Here is a 17,075-nt window from a genome sequence, read left to right as displayed (position 1 = left end):
CCTCCTCTAGATTCACGTTGCGTGCGCCGCTGATTAGTGTCTAGCGCGGGAACTCGATTAATTAGCAGAGAGAGACTAGTTGAAAGTATTTTTGAAGTTTGAACGTTTATGTTTATACTTTCCTCGACGTTATGTGTTGTTAATCTTGAGATACATCTCTTGAGCAGCAGTCTAAACGTAATTAACAAGAGTCTCGGCCGAAATGGAGTCTAATAAGAGCGAAAGCGGTAAAGTGAAATCTCTTTTTTTCCTTTAAAAAAAAAAAAAAAAAAACATTAAACCAGCATAAATTGCCTTGCTGGTCTTAGTTGGTTTAAGCTGCTTTAAATGATTTAGTTTGGTCTTCAGCTGGCCAAATCCCCTAAACAAGCTGAAAGACTTTAGTCTTATCATTGTGGGCGGATCTTGGGCTTTGGTTTAAAAAGTTATAAATATAAAATGTTTAATAAATAAAGAATTAAAAAAATGGAAAAAAGCTGAAAGACCAGAAAACAAATGGCTTTGGCTAGTTTTATAGTTTTTTTATTATTATTATAAAATATACAACAACAATTCTGAGAACATTCACTGCTGGTCTGTCGCCTTCACAGCTCCTGCAAGTATGAAGACCAAAACTTTAATGTCTGCCTTGAAGTCCAAATATGCTGATAAATCTTGGAATGAGACCATGCAACTGGTCCGAAGATGCATGGTAAGAAAACTGCCTTTGAGAAATACTACATCCAAAAATGACAATTCTGTAATTTATTCACTATCGTGTCATTTCTATGGAAGCTTGTTTCTGCCACATAATAATGATTAAAAAAAAGGTAATTGCGACTTTTTATCTCACAATTCTGTCTTTTTTCTCGCGCGTGTTACAAAGTTAGAATTGTGAGATATAAACTCCCAATTCTGACTTTTTTCTTGCAATTGACCCTTTGCTAAGCCACGCCCGAAAACGCCACAGGCCAATCATGGCTTAGCAACCGTAACTAGGTGTGTAACCTACTTTTTTGGATTAAAAAAAATGATATAAACTCATAATTGTCTGTTATAAAGTAAAAAAAAGTCAGATTTGTAGGATTTAAACTCACAATTCTGAGAAAAATAAATTGCGAGGAAAAAAAAGTCAGAATTGCGCGTTTATATCGTGCAATTCTGAGAAAAAAAAGGGTACAAATTGTGAGAGGAAAAAAGTCGCAATTACCTTTCTTATTTTTAATTCTGTGATGGAAACAAGCTTCCGTACATTTAATGGTTAGAGAGTCGGACTTGTAACCCGAAGGTTGTGGGTTCGAGTCTCAGTACCAGCAGTAATGTAGGTGGATGAACACTGTTCTCTTTCACTCTCATTACCCACAACTGAGGTTCCCTTGAGCAAACCCCAATCGCTCTCCGGGCGCCTCAGCAAAAAACGGCTGCCCACTGCTCCGGGTGTGTGTTCACAATGTGTGTGTGTGTTCAATACTCACTGCTGTGTGTGTGCACTTGGATGGGTGGAATGCAGTTTACAAATTCCAAGTATGGGACACCATACTTGGCTACATGTCACAGAACTTTCTCTAATATATATATGTAGGATGATATCATATAGAAGAGGTCGAGTTTGGGTCATTTATTGCGCATTAGCCAAATAGAGTCCAAACTTGGGTCTCTCAGGCATCACCCTCAGACGTTTGCCATTATGTGTGCGCGCAACCCTCCAAATCTATTCCAGATGTGGAGCTTAAGACTGTTGTGGATTGCCAAAGTAATATGCAAACTGCAGGTCCCTCTCCAGAAATATGATAAATCTGTGTTTTCTCTGAGCAGCTGTACGGTGCATAGGCCTAATGGTATTTGTTGGTTGGAAAGTCACTGCATGCTACACTTGGGCTTATATATTTGTCTGAAAAGATCATTCCTCGGGGCTTTTCAACATTTCTCAGTTTTGCTGTGGCGAAACTAGCAGGTGAGGAATATTTTTCATTGTAGGATAAAACAAAAGGAGACGGGAGAGTTTGTGAGCCGATCACAAAATGTCTTGAGAAGATCAATGAGGCGCTGAACGGTGAGGATGTCCTTGAATTAAACTGATATAGTTAATCATTAAAGTGTATATTTCCTCTTATAGTTTCTTGGTTGTTTGTGTGTTTTGTCTGTAGCGTCCTCCTTGACAGGCATGGTGTCCAGACTAGAGATGATTGCCAAACAAAGAGGGTTCGAACTTTTCCTACATGGACATATTGGACTCAGATTACATTTTTATGCATTAACATCAGATCATTTGCAGGGGAAAATGTTGCAAATATGTTATTGGTGAACTACTAGGGCTGGGCGATCTTCACAAACTTTAATATCACGATCTTATAACAATAACAAACAATGTACTATCGAGAATATACAGACTGGAACAAGCCTATGGACTTCTGTCTATTTGCACGATTTAAAACGGTATTGCTAGAAACAATCCGTCATTAAACCCAGAGTTAACCTTCACTGTATGAATTACATATACATTGATTCTCATTAAGTGCATTGATGCTAATTGTATATTTCGGTGATAACCGTGATCATTTTGGTCACTATAATCATGAAATTAAATTTTCATACCATTTCATCTCTAGTTATGATCAGCTATGATCAACTAAAATCAACTATATGTGTTTTTACAGTATAAAACGTTTTTAATATATAAAATTAATCTGATTTCTCTGACATTTAAGAGTGACATATAGGCCTACAAAAACTATTAGGTCTAAAACAGTTTGGATAGTTGTTAATATGAGAGTTATGAGACATTATTTTAAGAGATTTAAGTATTGTATTGGCCTACATGAGGAGCTCTCGGCCACTTTCCTTTTTAAAAAGTAGCTCTCAAATGGAAAAAGGTTGGAGACCCCTGATCTAATGACACTCATCTGATTTCTGGAACTGTTGATTCACTTAAGACATAACTAACTGGCTTTATGTAGCCTAAATCCTCGCCAAGACGGACATTTTGACTTTTTTATATTTGACCGTTTAGGTGTGTGCCTGAAATCTCTGGGATCAGTTTCTTTAGCAGTTTTAATAACTCTTATTAAAATTAATATCTCTTTTTAAAATAAAGCTTGTCCCGCAGTAGACTGCATTTTACGACAATCACGTTACATATCTGATATGGATGTTAAGTTTAGGCTTTTAAGGAGGGCCGAAAGCACATCGCTGTGATAATTTATTCTTGATTACCAAGTTTCCTACCAAGTTAGGAGCCCAAACTGAAACCGAAACTAAAAGTTGATTCACCGTACAGCCCTACTGCTGTTAACTAGTTTTTCAAATGCATTGCCACGCATGAAACTCACATGATCGAGTGATTCGGCCTGTCGGCACAGCCATCTAGTAGGCAGTCATTGCTGTGTTTTAAAGTCCCCTGTGGTGAAAGACAAGCTTTTAATGTTGTTTATGTGTGTATGTGGTGTGTTTAATATGCTTTAAGACAAACCATGTGTAAATTCATAAGTCGACACCATTGCATTAGTATTTCCTCCTTAAAACTGCAGTGAACCAAAGACAGTCTCAAAAACACGCTTTGAAATCGCTGGTGTTTCTGACGTCACAAACTACCTTGTAACCAATCAGATCAACGTGTGATCTCTGAGCTGAGCGAGTGAGTGGAGGCGGGGCTCATTTGCATATTCATAGAACCGCGTATACTAAATGAGGCAAGGGTGTCGAGTTACATTCAATATATTTTGAGGCATGATGATTTTTTTTTTTTTTTTTTCAAGGAAAAAACTTTTAAATATGTAATTTTGGTGATCAAAGATGAGTTTTAAGGGATAAAATTAACTACGGGGGACTTAAAAGATCATGAAAAAAGAAAAATAAGACCTTGGACGTCTTCAAGATCGATCACGATGTAAAATCATCAGATCGCCCACCCATATGTACAACCAATGGCAGAGGGAGGGATTATTCTGGAAAACCTGTTTGAATACAGTCATTTTTCACTATATATCGACGTAGAACACACACACACACACACACCTGTGTTGAATTGATTGTTCAAATGAAGTTGTTTTTCAGACTGTATTGGCATAATGGTCTTTGTGTGCATGCCTCCCAATGTAATACTGTGTCAATATTGTCTTGGATCACTATCATATTTCTTTGCTGTTAGTTCCTGAACTCGTAGTGCAGCTGGCTCTTCCTCTGTGACGCTGACTAACTCCTGGTGTGTGTGTGTAGATTGGGGTCACACCTGAGCCCCACTGAGACGGTGTGCTATCTGACCGCAGACCTGTTTTACATCGAGGTGCTCCTGCTGCCGGGAGGACGCGTGGAAGATGTGCGGGCGGCCCATCGCGGCGAAGCTCCGGTGGTGAGACAGAGGGCTCAGAAATGTTTGTTTTTTGTTGTTGTAAAAAATGTCGTGATTTTAACGGTAAAAGACCGTAAAAATGCTATAGTGAAAAACTGTTAATTGTTTAACAGAAAGTTTCCTTACTATATACGGTAAATAACAGTTTTTGGAAGTAAAAAAGAACAAGTCATTGTATAATTTACAGTGAAAAAAACGTAAATTGACATTCCCACAATTCCCTGCGTGACACATGGCATGATGTATTTTTTGTTGGAAATACTATGTTTCTTCATAGTTTTTTTTAATCAGTTAACATTAGGGTTTTATGTTACATTTAATGTTATTAAATTAATGTTTATTGCATTTTAAAATTTCATGTGTGTTATCATGATGGTATTTAATGTGTGTGTGAATGACACTGTGCAGCTTCTATATGTTACTATTAACTCTCTTGTGCGAAAGCTGTTCGTGATGAGCTTTGATTCATCATGTGACTCTCATCTCCACTGTGATTGGTGGTTGTCATTGTATTACAATGGAACAAAACCGGTATTAGTACTTCAATAGGTCGTTAAATTAACATTATATCAGATAATGAAATATTGGTTTACTGTAAATTTAAGTCCAAGTCTGTAAAACCTAAAATATTGCTTCCATATTTTATATGGTTGATATCTGGCAACCACAGCTGCCAGTTTTTTTACCGTAAATTTAACACGGTAAAAATGTTTTTACAGTGTATTTAGAATATAGCACAATTTATTGCAACTACAGTTGCCCAATTTGCTGTACAGAGATAATAAAATGTAATATCAAAATACAAACACTTCACAAAATAGCATAAAACAACAACAGACACATATGACTCAACACCCAGAGGAATTAAAAGCCTGAGTTAAAAGATGAGTTTTTAACAATGATTTAAAGCTGGAAATAGTCTGATGTGAACGGGTAACAAATCCCACAGTTTCGGGGCGCGGTCACCCCTAAGTTTTAATCTAGATCTGGGAATCAGAAGTGACTGATGGGAAGACCTCGGGGTTAGGGTTAGGGTTAGCCTAACCCTTCTCGAACTCTCCGTTCCTCTTCATTGGGTCTCCTCCATACACCTTCTAGATCTGGGAATCAGAAGTGACTGATGGGAAGACCTCGGGGTTAGGGTTAGGGTTAGCCTAACCCGTCTCGAACTCTCCGTTCCTCTTCATTGGGTCTCCTCCATACACCTTCTAGATCTGGGATTCAGAAGTGACTGATGGGAAGACCTCGGGGTTAGGGTTAGGGTTAGCCTAACCCTTCTCGAACTCTCCGTTCCTCTTCATTGGGTCTCCTCCATACACCTTCTAGATCTGGGATTCAGAAGTGACTGATGGGAAGACCTCGGGGTTAGGGTTAGGGTTACCCTAACCCTTCTCGAACTCTCCGTTCCTCTTCATTGGGTCTCCTCCATACACCTTCTAGATCTGGGAATCAGAAGTGACTGGGAAGACCTCGGGGATAGGGTTAGCGTTAGCCTAACCCTTCTCGAAGGCGTTAGCCTAACCCTAACCCTCTTCATTGGGTCTCCTCCATACACCTTCTGCTCGCCTAACCAGCATGGGCCATAGGGCCTTTAGCCGTGTTTCTCCTCGTCTTTGGAATTCTCTCCGTCAACATCCGTAATTCAGACTCGTTAGCTCAATTTAAAGTCAAACTTAATACTAATTTATTCAGAACTACTTATCTTCCATGATTACTTTGTGCACTCTTTTTATTGCTGTTTTTTATTGACATTGTTATTTACTGTTATTTTCTGTTTTAATATTGTTACTGTTGCTACTTGTTATATGGTGACCTTGAGTGGTTTGAAAGGCGCCTTAAATAATATTATTATTATTATTATTATTATTATTATCTTCTGTCAGATGTATGACGTTTCACGGTGCCAAACCATTTAAGGATTTAAAAACAAACAATAAAAGTTTGTATTCTATACAGAAATGAATCTGCAACCATCGGAGTGAAGACGCTTTCGTGAACCTGTCAATATTCATACTCATATTCACCGTGTGGGAAAGATTCTGTGAGCTGCATTCATGTGTTTTTTATTTTTATTTTATGTTTGTTTGTTTGTAGTCCAGTCCATCACTCCTTCAGTTGTTAAGGTAAATATAAATGCTCTTTATTTCAAGAGAAACGTGTAATAAATAGAGTGGGAGTAAAAATTGTTCTCGTATTCCCACAGGATGAAGAAATTTCAAGAGTTCTCCCTAAAGTTGGATGATCTCGTCTCCTTTTACAACATCCAGGGAGACAGGTAATGCCTTCTGGTCTCTGATTAGGAGAATTTATTTGCATATTTCTCTAATCATGATGAGTGTGCTCTGGCAGTGATGTCAAGGCTAAGATCTACTCCGCTCTTCGGCACATGGAAACTGATCTCTTCAAAATATCCCATTTACCAAGGTGAGGGAAACTAGCACTAACACACGTTTCAAGATGAGTGTATCATCGTATAAAGTGATGAGCAATGCCTCTTATACTCGTAGATCTTTGAGAGAAAGTGACCTTCACGTTGACCTCATAATGAACGGCAGGATTGGGAACGTCCAGCCGGGAAGAGACGGTACGCGAGGGGAAACCGGTGTCGGATCAGCACGTTTTATTAGAAATATTAAAGCGTTCTTTTCGCTCCACCTTCCTCACAGGAACTCCAATGACAGTCGAGTACTACATAAGTCCATTAGATGTTCTCATGGGGTTGTCGGACACAGGTATTAAAACATGGAACTTCTAATGCAGTGTTTAATATCATTTATATACTGTTATAGTATTTATTCATTTTTCAAAGTAGCTTATATTTTAATATTATTAGGGATGCACCGATATTAACATTTTGGCCGATACCGATAATTCTGTATGTTTGAAAGCCGATAACTGATATATTGGCCGATGAATCTAAATAATTTTTGAGATCCTGATTGATTGCAAAACAAGTCACCATTAACAGCCATGTCCCAAACACACAATTATAATGATGTTCTCATTATAATGTTATGTAGCGTATATGACAGACGTGTTGCACTGAACTATTTTCAATTTTGAAGTTATTTCAAGCAATTCAAACCCTTAATGTTGAACAGTGCGCATCTGACGTGTCTCAGCTGAAGGAAATAATCCATTATTTATCGGCTTTAATATATCGGCCAAATTTTCTTATCGGTGCCGACATTAAAAATGAACGTATATCGGCCGATACCGATATGGTGGCCGATTTATTGTGCATCCCTAACTATTGTAAAATATCAAGTAGCATCAGTATTAATGTAATGTTTAGATGTAATGCAGAGCATTGAGTCAAGTATGAAGTGATTTCCGTCAGTGTGTAAGCCTTGTGCTGGTGTGGTGTTGAACTCAATCTAGGTGATGTTAGTAGAGGCCGGATTGCTCTGGTGATGGTGGGAAACAGTGACACCTCACACAGACTGCAGATCGAGTCGCTGATCTCTTCTCCACCGCAGGTCGACTCTCTCGGGTGAGTGCTGGAGTGCTAATCTCATCAGAGATGAGACCCGGCAGCACTACAGATCATGTTTATAAGTAGTATTAACACACACAAAAAGTAGTATTAACACAAAGGTTGCAGGTTCAGGTCGAGTCAGGGAAATGGCGAGGGTATAGTCAGGGCCTGTTTACACCTGGTCACGTCATGCGTGTTTTATGATCTGATGTTGACACTTGGCCACATAAATGTCTCCGCAAACAAATATAAATCCAATCTTCAGTTCCCACGCAACAATGGAAATTCACATCAACGAAAGCAACATATGCGCTTTTATTTATCATCAGCTAATTTCAAGATCAGATCGCAGGTGTTTGATTTAGGAGATGATGTCATGATGACATCCAGTGCAAGTAGACTTTGACTATTTAGTTTTACTTATCAGTAAAGTGGATAAATAAAATAATGTTGAGACCTTTTTGAAGGATATTGGTTTACTTATGGCCTTTTCGTACACTTGAGCTTAACTGAGACTTGGGTTTGTAGACTTTAAGAGGCTGTTGTGTTGACCTTATTTATTGCAATATATAGGTGTTTATCTTTATTTTGATTATAGAAAATAAACATATCTCATGTTACAAACCAATTTTCTTATTTTCTCTGGCATGTCTCTTAGTTGTCGAGGACTAGTGCATCTTTGAGCCTACCTCAGTATGAGTAAAATACTTACTGTTAAAATCAGAGACTCTAAGACTTTTACTCAAGTCGTCTTGGAATTGGTGACTTGTAACTTGTTAAAGGTGCTCTAAGCGATGTTGGGTGAAGTCACTTCTTGTTGACGTCTTGACAAAACGGAGGCTAGCTCGACCCTCCCTCCTCCTCATCCCGTCCCCTCCCCCTCCCTCCCGTGCTTCCTGAAACAGTCATGAACCATTTAGAAAAACCAAACTGGATTTACCCTGTCCAGGAGAGCCTCCTGAATGTCGGATTGGAAGCCCTTCTGCCGGCAGAGTTCTCACCACCTTTTGAACTCTTTTCCGATGTAAATTCGGGACTTCGCGTGTTCCTTCTTTCCCCTTTTCTTTGTTATTTGTTATAAATTCTCAAGAATATAGATTTTTACCGTTAGTCGTTGTCTAGGACATCTCTCCTCTAGCTAACTTCCCTCTTCATGCTTCTTGCTTCACCCCCTTCTGAAGTGGTTTGAGTGATCCGATTTAAATCCAATTTAAATTAAATCTCGAAAATGTTTTAAAGGGCATTTATGCCATATTTACTAAACCACAAATTAGCATGAAAGTGCAAAACCAAAAAAGCTCAGATGGGAGTGGAAAGTTATGCGCGTGATCTACTGACGACATGCAAATGAAAGAAAACAGATGCAACCGGATCATTTCCATAATGGCCAAAGCAATCTACCAAGAGCAGCGCAAATTAGCGTCTGCTTATTTTTGGGTGGTAAATGGCGCAAATACAAGAAAATTGACTAGCGCAAACCTTAGTAAATCACCTTGCATGATTCATTTAAATTCTCTCCTCCCATAAATTTCCCATCTGAAAGGGAAACTCCTACAAATGCATATGCAATAACGCCAAAAGAGGCTTTGCATTGGAGAAGCTGTTAGTAAATCTGGCCCCTGGTGTTTTCACGATCGGATCCGCATGCAGTGACCAGGTGTAAACAGGCCTTTCCCAGTTTACTCTAGTTTAGCTCTATAGAGAGAAGAATGAATGGTGCCAGACTGATTTGTCTATGCTTTAGGTTTCCAGCGTTTCAGCCGCTCACCGACTCCTGCTCAGAATTACTCCCCGCCACCTTTCTTCTCAAACTGCAGCCACCGTTACCCATGCTTAGTTCCTTCATCGAGAAAATGAGCACAATCACAGGTGCATTATCCCCTGAGATCTGTCCTATAAGAAATGCACTGTTTTTGAACAACATCATGTAGCTTTGCCAAGTAACCAGTCTCGTAACGTCACTCAGATGGGGTCATGTCTGAGACACACCTGCAGGTGGAGCCTCTACCTCAACTTCTCATCAAGCAGAACTCCCAGATCTCCTGGACAGATGGGATTCAGTTTGTTGTGGTATACTTTACATAAAAAAAACTGTTAGCAATGATAACTCTCTTTATTGCATATTCAGAACTGTTGTTTTGTCCATTACTGGCTACTGTTGCAGAGCGTTATTTGCATTTGTACTTGTCATTCTTTGCTGCTAGAAGAGTGTTTGTTTTGGGACGGCTTCATTGATTTTGCTCTGTTTTATTTTCCTTGGTTGTCGTCTTTCACATTTTTCAGCCATTGCCTGCCTCTGAGTACCACAGTTATGTGTTCCCCGGGGCCGAATGGGGCCGCGAATCATGGAAAGGAGCCTTAATTCACACAGTCCCCTTCCATCACCCCGGACACGTCCCTGCCTTACTAAACGTCCTTCGCCATCAGTCGGCCGTCAATGTGCTGATGGAAAGCTGTTTCAGTAACCACAACCATCACATGGGTTATTATAATGCAACTTATTCATGCATTCAGCTGGCAGTAGACGGGGCAACTCGTTCTCCTGGCCATCTCAGACTCATTTGTGTAATTTAAGATTCTCATTTTTCATATACTGTAGATGCTGGCTTACAGTATGACTTGAGATGTGAGGTCCTGCCAGAATCAGACCACTGCCTTTCTGTTACATTCAGCCTTGACGATAGCAACCACCTGGCTGTTCGTAAGCACCCTTACACACATTGGGGCGATTATGAATGATGATGGACAGTGGATTCACTATAGAGTATAGACTAACATTAAAGGGAATTCATTGCATGCTAATTGAACTGTTTCGCATCTATTTTAAAGTCCCCCTGTAGTCAATAATTGCATCCTTTAAAACTCATCTTTGATCACCAAAATAACACAAAAAAAAAAGTCATGCCTTAAAATATCTTGAATGTAACTCGACACCCTTGCCTCATTTAGTATGCGCGGTTCTATGAATATGCAAATGAGCCCCGCCTCCACTCACTCACTCAGCTCAGAGATCCACTGGTTGACGATCACACGTTGATCTGATTGGTTACAAGGTAGTTTGTGACGTCAGAAACACCAGCGATTTCAAAGCGTGTTTTTGAGACTGTCTTTGGTTCACTGCAGTTTTAAGGAGGAAATACTCAGCAATGGTGTCGACTTATGAACTTACACATGGTTTGTCTTAAAGCATATTAAAAACACCACATAGACATATAAACAACATTAAAAGCTTGTCTTTCACCACAGGGGGACTTTAACACATCCTGTGGAAACAATCAGCACATGTATAGTATTGAACACGTGTTGTTTACTGCACTAGTTCAGGTGACGGTGGAGGATTCTCATCAGGTGAGCTGCAGACTTCTGATGCCTGATTTAGTGGATCATAAATTGGATGACTACATATCCCGAGTCCTTATGCGGTACGTGCAACATTTTGCTGTTTGCATCAACACTCCACATGCTAGAAACATTTAGAAACTGTTAAAACAAATGTGAAAAACTGTGTATTGTTAACCATACTCAATACTTAAAGGGATAGTTCACCCACAAATTAAAATTGCCATCAGGTTACTTGCCCTTGTTCCAAATTCATAAGACTTTTGTTCATCTTTGAAATGCAAATTAAGATATTTTTAATGAAACCTGAGAGATTTCTGTCCCTCCATTGAAAAAACATTGATGTTGCAAAAAGTCCATAACGAAATGCATACGAGTGGAATGGTTTAATACCCGTTTCTGATAAGACCCGATCATTGTGTTTTATGACGAACAGATTTATTTCAGAATTGTTTGCACATATAATCATTGACAAATGCACATAAATAGAGCACATCAGAAATGATCAAGTCACCTTTATTTATAGCACTTTTAGTTTTAAAGTAACTTAGTTTTCTAGCTAAAGTGTTTGGCCTCGTTTACACTGCAGGTCTTGATGCTCAATTCTGATTTGTTGCCTTTATCCTATTTTTTTTTTTTTTTTTTTTGACCGTCCGTTTACACGTTCTTTCAACTGTGACCCATATCCGATTCATGCGAAGTTCGCCAAACATCACCATGATTTTGATGCGAAGGAGGACGAAAAGTGACATCATTGCACATACTCACCTAAAGGATTATTAGGAACACCTGTTCAATTTCTAATTAATGCAATTATCTAATCAACCAATCACATGGCAGTTGCTTCAATGCATTTAGGGGTGTGGTCCTGGTCAAGACAATCTCCTGAACTCCAAACTGAATGTCAGAATGGGAAAGAAAGGTGATTTAAGCAATTTTGAGCGTGGCATGGTTGTTGGTGCCAGACGGGCCGGTCTGAGTATTTCACAATCTGCTCAGTTACTGGGATTTTCACGCACAACCATTTCTAGGGTTTACAAAGAATGGTGTGAAAAGGGAAAAACATCCAGTATGCGGCAGTCCTGTGGGCGAAAATGCCTTGTTGATGCTAGAGGTCAGAGGAGAATGGGCCGACTGATTCAAGCTGATAGAAGAGCAACTTTGACTAAAATAACCACTATATATATATATATATATATATATATATATATATATAAATATATATAAATAACTATAAAAAGGGCTCATAGTGGAATGTTTTTCCTAAGGCAGTTAACTAAACTTAATGTTTCTAGATCTGTTCGGTCTAGGTTTTACAGAGCCACTGTGGTAAGCATTCTTTCTACATCGATCACGGTATGGTTTGCTTCAGCATCAGCCCAGGCAAAGGTTAGACTGCAGCGCATTGTGCGAACAGCAGAGAGGCTGACTGGACATAGGCAGCTGTCAATCAATGACTTGTATGAGGCCAGAGTCCGGAAGAGGGCAACAAAAATTGCTGCTGATTGGTCTCATCCAGCATGTGACATTTTTAGGCTGCTTCCCTCGGGAAGAAGGTACAGGGCGGTGAGGACGAGGACCTCACGCCATCTTAACAGTTTTTTCCCAAGAGCCATTTCCCTCTTGAATAACTGACTTAGTGCGCCACCATTATTTTTGGGACTATTTTATTAGTAAATTATTTTATTATTTGTTTTTAAGCATGTCTCATGTGGCATACAGTTGTGTGTTGTGTTTGTTTGTGTGTTACTGATTGCCAAATCAAATTCCTGTGCATCTGTTGATGCATTTGGCGAATAAAGTGATTCTTCTATTCTTCTTCTTCACTCGTTACAACCGAGGTATGCAGCAAAGCATTTGTGAAGCCACAACACGCACAACCTTGAGGCGGATGGGCTACAACAGCAGAAGACCCCACCGGGTACCACTCATCTCCACTACAAATAGGAAAAAGAGGCTACAATTTGCACGAGCTCACCAAAATTGGACAGTTGAAGACTGGAAAAATGTTGCCTGGTCTGATGAGTCTCGATTTCTGTTGAGACATTCAGATGGTAGAGTCAGAATTTGGCGTAAACATAATGAGAACATGGATCCATCATGCCTTGTTACCACTGTGCAGGCTGGTGGTGGTGGTGTAATGGTTTGGGGGATGTTTTCTTGGCACACTTTAGGCCCCTTAGTGCCAATTGGGCATCGTTTAAATGCCACGGCCTACCTGAGCATTGTTTCTGACCATGTCCATCCCTTTATGACCAGCATGTACCCATCCTCTGATGGCTACTTCCAGCAGGATAATGCACCATGTCACAAAGCTCGAATCATTTCAAATTGGTTTCTTGAACATGACAATGAGTTCACTGTACTAAAATGGCCCCCACAGTCACCAGATCTCAACCCAATAGAGCATCTTTGGGATGTGGTGGAACGGGAGCTTCGTGCCCTGGATGTGCATCCCACAAATCTCCATCAACTGCAAGATGCTATCCTATCAATATGGGCCAACATTTCTAAAGAATGCTTTCAGCACCTTGTTGAATCAATGCCACGTAGAATTAAGGCAGTTCTGAAGGCGAAAGGGGGTCAAACACAGTATTAGTATGGTGTTCCTAATAATCCTTTAGGTGAGTGTATGCTTCAGTTATTGTGTGCGAGAGAGATCTCAGGACTGGTGGGAGCCTATTGGCTTTAAATATTGGCTTTAACGAGGAGCAGTGGGTCCGAAATTTTGTTGTGTACAACATGTTGAGTCAACGTTTGTTCACATTCCTCTCCTACGACGACACAACGTTTCGTCAGGCCATCCGTCCCTTTGCAGAAGCACGTCAGGGTTTCTCTCGTCATTAAACCGCGGAGACGTCGCCTAATGCCTCAGATCCGATCCGAGATCCGATCTGCCTGTTGACATGACAGTCGCATTGGCACATATCCGATTTATTTCCACATATGAATGAGGCCTGAAACCGATCTCAACATATCCGAATGCATGCGTTTTTTTTTCCTGTTTACACTGTCATAGAACACATCGGATCTGTGTCACATACGAGCAAAAAATCAGAATTGGGCTACATTTCACTGACAGTGTAAACAAGGCCTTTGATTGATTCACTTCTGATGCAAAGATCATTAATTAACAACTCAGGGGCCGCCAACACGACACCGGGTAATAAAGCTCATACGAGTTTGCTTGATGCACGAGGGACCGAAATCTCAAGATTGATTAACAGTCTGTGTTTTAAAGATGAACAAAGTCTCATTGGTTTGATGACAGAATCATTTTTTGGGGGGGAAACTATTTATTTTCAGCAAAATGAGATGCTTTCCAGAACTCCGCTCTTATTCGAAACATTCTTCACATCCTCCAGAGTCCTGCCATGTTTACTAAATATTTGGGCTAGTTTGATTGCTTTCACCTACGTGTAAGGGTGTAGTAGTCACAGATTTCATGACGTTTAAAACAAAAAATGTGTGTTTCAAAGCGAGCCTTGTCCCTAACTACAGCTTGTGCTCTGGAAAATACATTTCTGTTTTGAATCCTCATTCACCCTCTTTTTCCCAGATGCATGTCCATCCCCATCACAATGAGGGCCATACGCAAGAAAGTGTCCAGCCTGACGACCCGACCCGTACCCGTACCTGACCCGGAGCTCAGCACTGCAATGGAGATCACATCAACTCCTCGCTCGGTCTCCCATGAGGCCGTTCAGGAGGAGAGAACGGCCTCTTCTTCTCCAGGCTACTATCTCATGTCTGTTTCTTCCCCCGTGGCTGATAATGCTAATACAGATGCAGTTGCTAACCCTTCCCCGTGTGCTTCTCTGGCTGTCTATTCACACTGGGTGACCAGTGGACTTCCAGCAGAGCTCCTATAGTAGGAGTGATTTTACTAGAGAATATTTTAAGAGTTTTCTATTTTAGACAAATCTTAAATAAAGGAGTTAATTTAAAGTCACCATGAAATCAATATTGACAATATTTTTTATTTTATTTTTTTTGGGAATATTGCAGTATTTATCATTAAGTGATTTTTCCGTTCACATCATTATTTTTTTAATTCCTGTTCCTGGTAATCTTGAATCAGAATAAGTTGCTCTTGCAGCATCTCTTCTCTTCTCTGATGACGAGGGTGGGGCTTTAACCTGTCACTCACATGAGATCAGGCAATAGCAAACCACAACCATCCAATCAACTCCTGCCCAACATTCTTGTTCCAAAAGCCATTTCACTTGGGTATCCAGTACATCACAACAGGGGAGAAAAGAATAAGAGCTTATAGAATGTGAATTAAGGTCTGAATAAGAAATCAAAGCTGTCCCTGGTCATATTGTTCTAGTGGCTGTGTACGGTACACCTGTAGTATTGCAGCAAGGGTCTGAAATTAACACGTCTTGCCAAGCAGAAAATGCAAGTAAAGATTGTGGATTTGAATATGCAACGTGTGCTAACCATCTTCTCAAATTTGTAATGAGAATCATTTATAAAACTGCGGTCAAGAAAAGAGAAGCTTTAGGGTCTCCCTGCAGCTGTCTGACAAATGAAAAGCTCTATGGTTTAACATTTGAATTTAAAATGAAAGAAATGAAGATTGCCATAGATATTTATGGAAGAATGTAAAAAATATAATGGCTAATTTTTTTTTCTTGCAATTTTTTCGCCACAAAAAAAAGGTAAAACAAAAAGGTAATTTGGGCTTTTATCTCACAATTCTGAGGTGTTTTTTTAGAATTGTGAGGAAAAAGTCGCAAAGTTGCTTTTTTAAATTCTTATTCCGTGACGGAAATAATCTTCAGTAAATATTAGTATTGTAATGTCCTGTAAAATGTCTCAATCACTGCTGAGGAAACAAGACAACAAAATTACACTAGCATATATTTAAGAAAAAGTCATGCATGTTCTTGTTTTTGGTTATTTGACAGTGAGTCTGGCAATAAATTGTCAGCGATTGTAATTTTACTAAATTCAAGTGCACCATTTAGCATGTTTTATTTGGGAACTTAGACCTGCAATATTCAGACATGTCTGCTTGTACTTTGTGGTCCCAGATATATCTTAATCCTACTTAAAAATGAATGAAACTAGGCCTATATTAAATAACAAAACATACAACCAAGTGCAAAAAAACCACCATAAATACATGGGAGCTTTAGGGAACGTTTTCTGCATGATAATGTGAAGCACATGCAGAACATCCATAGTTCAGTTAATACAGGCACACAACCAATACAATAATCAGCATCCTGCTCCACATGTTACATCTGTGGTGAGATTAAAATTCAAGGACATTTGGGTACAAAATGTGTAGTGGCTAATTTTTCTTTATTAACATGAAACACAGTAGCAAGTGAAGCATGTCTGAGACCTTCTGCTTGACAAACTCCTATATATTACTGTAAGTGGTCACATATTAACAGCATTGCATACAGTAACACTTATTACTTTGATATAGTTTGACAGCTGTGTTACTGTATTGTACCATGTTAATATATCTGGGCACAGATGAGCAGTAGGCTAATACAGTACTTAAAAACGTACTCGGTTACTTACATAACCTCGGTTCCCTGAAAGTAACGGTTCACTTGTATTGCGTCGCTAGACGCTATGGGAAAACTCCTTTTCTCGAGAATATTGAAGCCTTTATTTTAAAACGCAGTGCAGCTGCACAGCCAGCACAGTGCAGAGCTACATAGCATGCTGATTGGCTGGGCTGCGGGAACTGCACGCATCTATGGTGAAGTGACGAGGATGTGTGAACCTATCAGGGCGCTTCCCACCTCGCGCGTGGCGAAACCTGCCAAAATGGCCGCCGCACAAATGTCTTCAATTGGTACACCACTGGACCATGCCCCTTGTGGAATGAGCCCTGACGCCTATGGGGCATCGCCCACTCGGTTGACCGATGCTAGGGCTAGCAGGAGTGCGGTCTTGAGCGAA

The 17,075-nt window shown here is 39.8% G+C and overlaps 1 protein-coding gene across 2 annotated transcripts; it reads left to right on the top strand.

Moving 5' to 3' along the window:
• The first annotated feature begins 25 nt into the window (after positions 1 to 25).
• On the top strand, positions 26 to 15,140 carry med1l (mediator complex subunit 1-like). Of its 2 annotated transcripts, none has more exons than XM_084398786.1 (17): positions 26 to 227; positions 591 to 691; positions 1,957 to 2,032; positions 2,127 to 2,181; positions 4,195 to 4,327; positions 6,422 to 6,450; positions 6,531 to 6,602; positions 6,677 to 6,751; positions 6,835 to 6,911; positions 6,994 to 7,059; positions 7,709 to 7,820; positions 9,550 to 9,674; positions 9,772 to 9,875; positions 10,089 to 10,287; positions 10,405 to 10,506; positions 11,125 to 11,227; positions 14,704 to 15,140. In XM_084398786.1, exons 1-17 carry the CDS (start codon positions 203 to 205, stop codon positions 15,014 to 15,016), a joined length of 1,767 nt encoding a protein of 588 aa, XP_084254912.1. In that variant the 5' UTR covers positions 26 to 202; the 3' UTR covers positions 15,017 to 15,140. The 2 variants fall into 2 exon arrangements, with proteins under 2 accessions (XP_084254912.1, XP_084254913.1); XM_084398787.1 differs by having other exon boundaries at positions 10,089 to 10,266; positions 14,704 to 15,095.
• The last annotated feature ends 1,935 nt before the right edge of the window (positions 15,141 to 17,075 follow it).

This window comes from Rutilus rutilus (assembly GCF_951802725.1).
Source record: "Rutilus rutilus genome assembly, chromosome: 24".
Taxonomy (NCBI): Eukaryota; Metazoa; Chordata; class Actinopteri; order Cypriniformes; family Leuciscidae; genus Rutilus; species Rutilus rutilus.
Note: the sequence above shows the minus strand (reverse complement) of the source record. Positions and strands in the feature narration are given on the sequence as shown.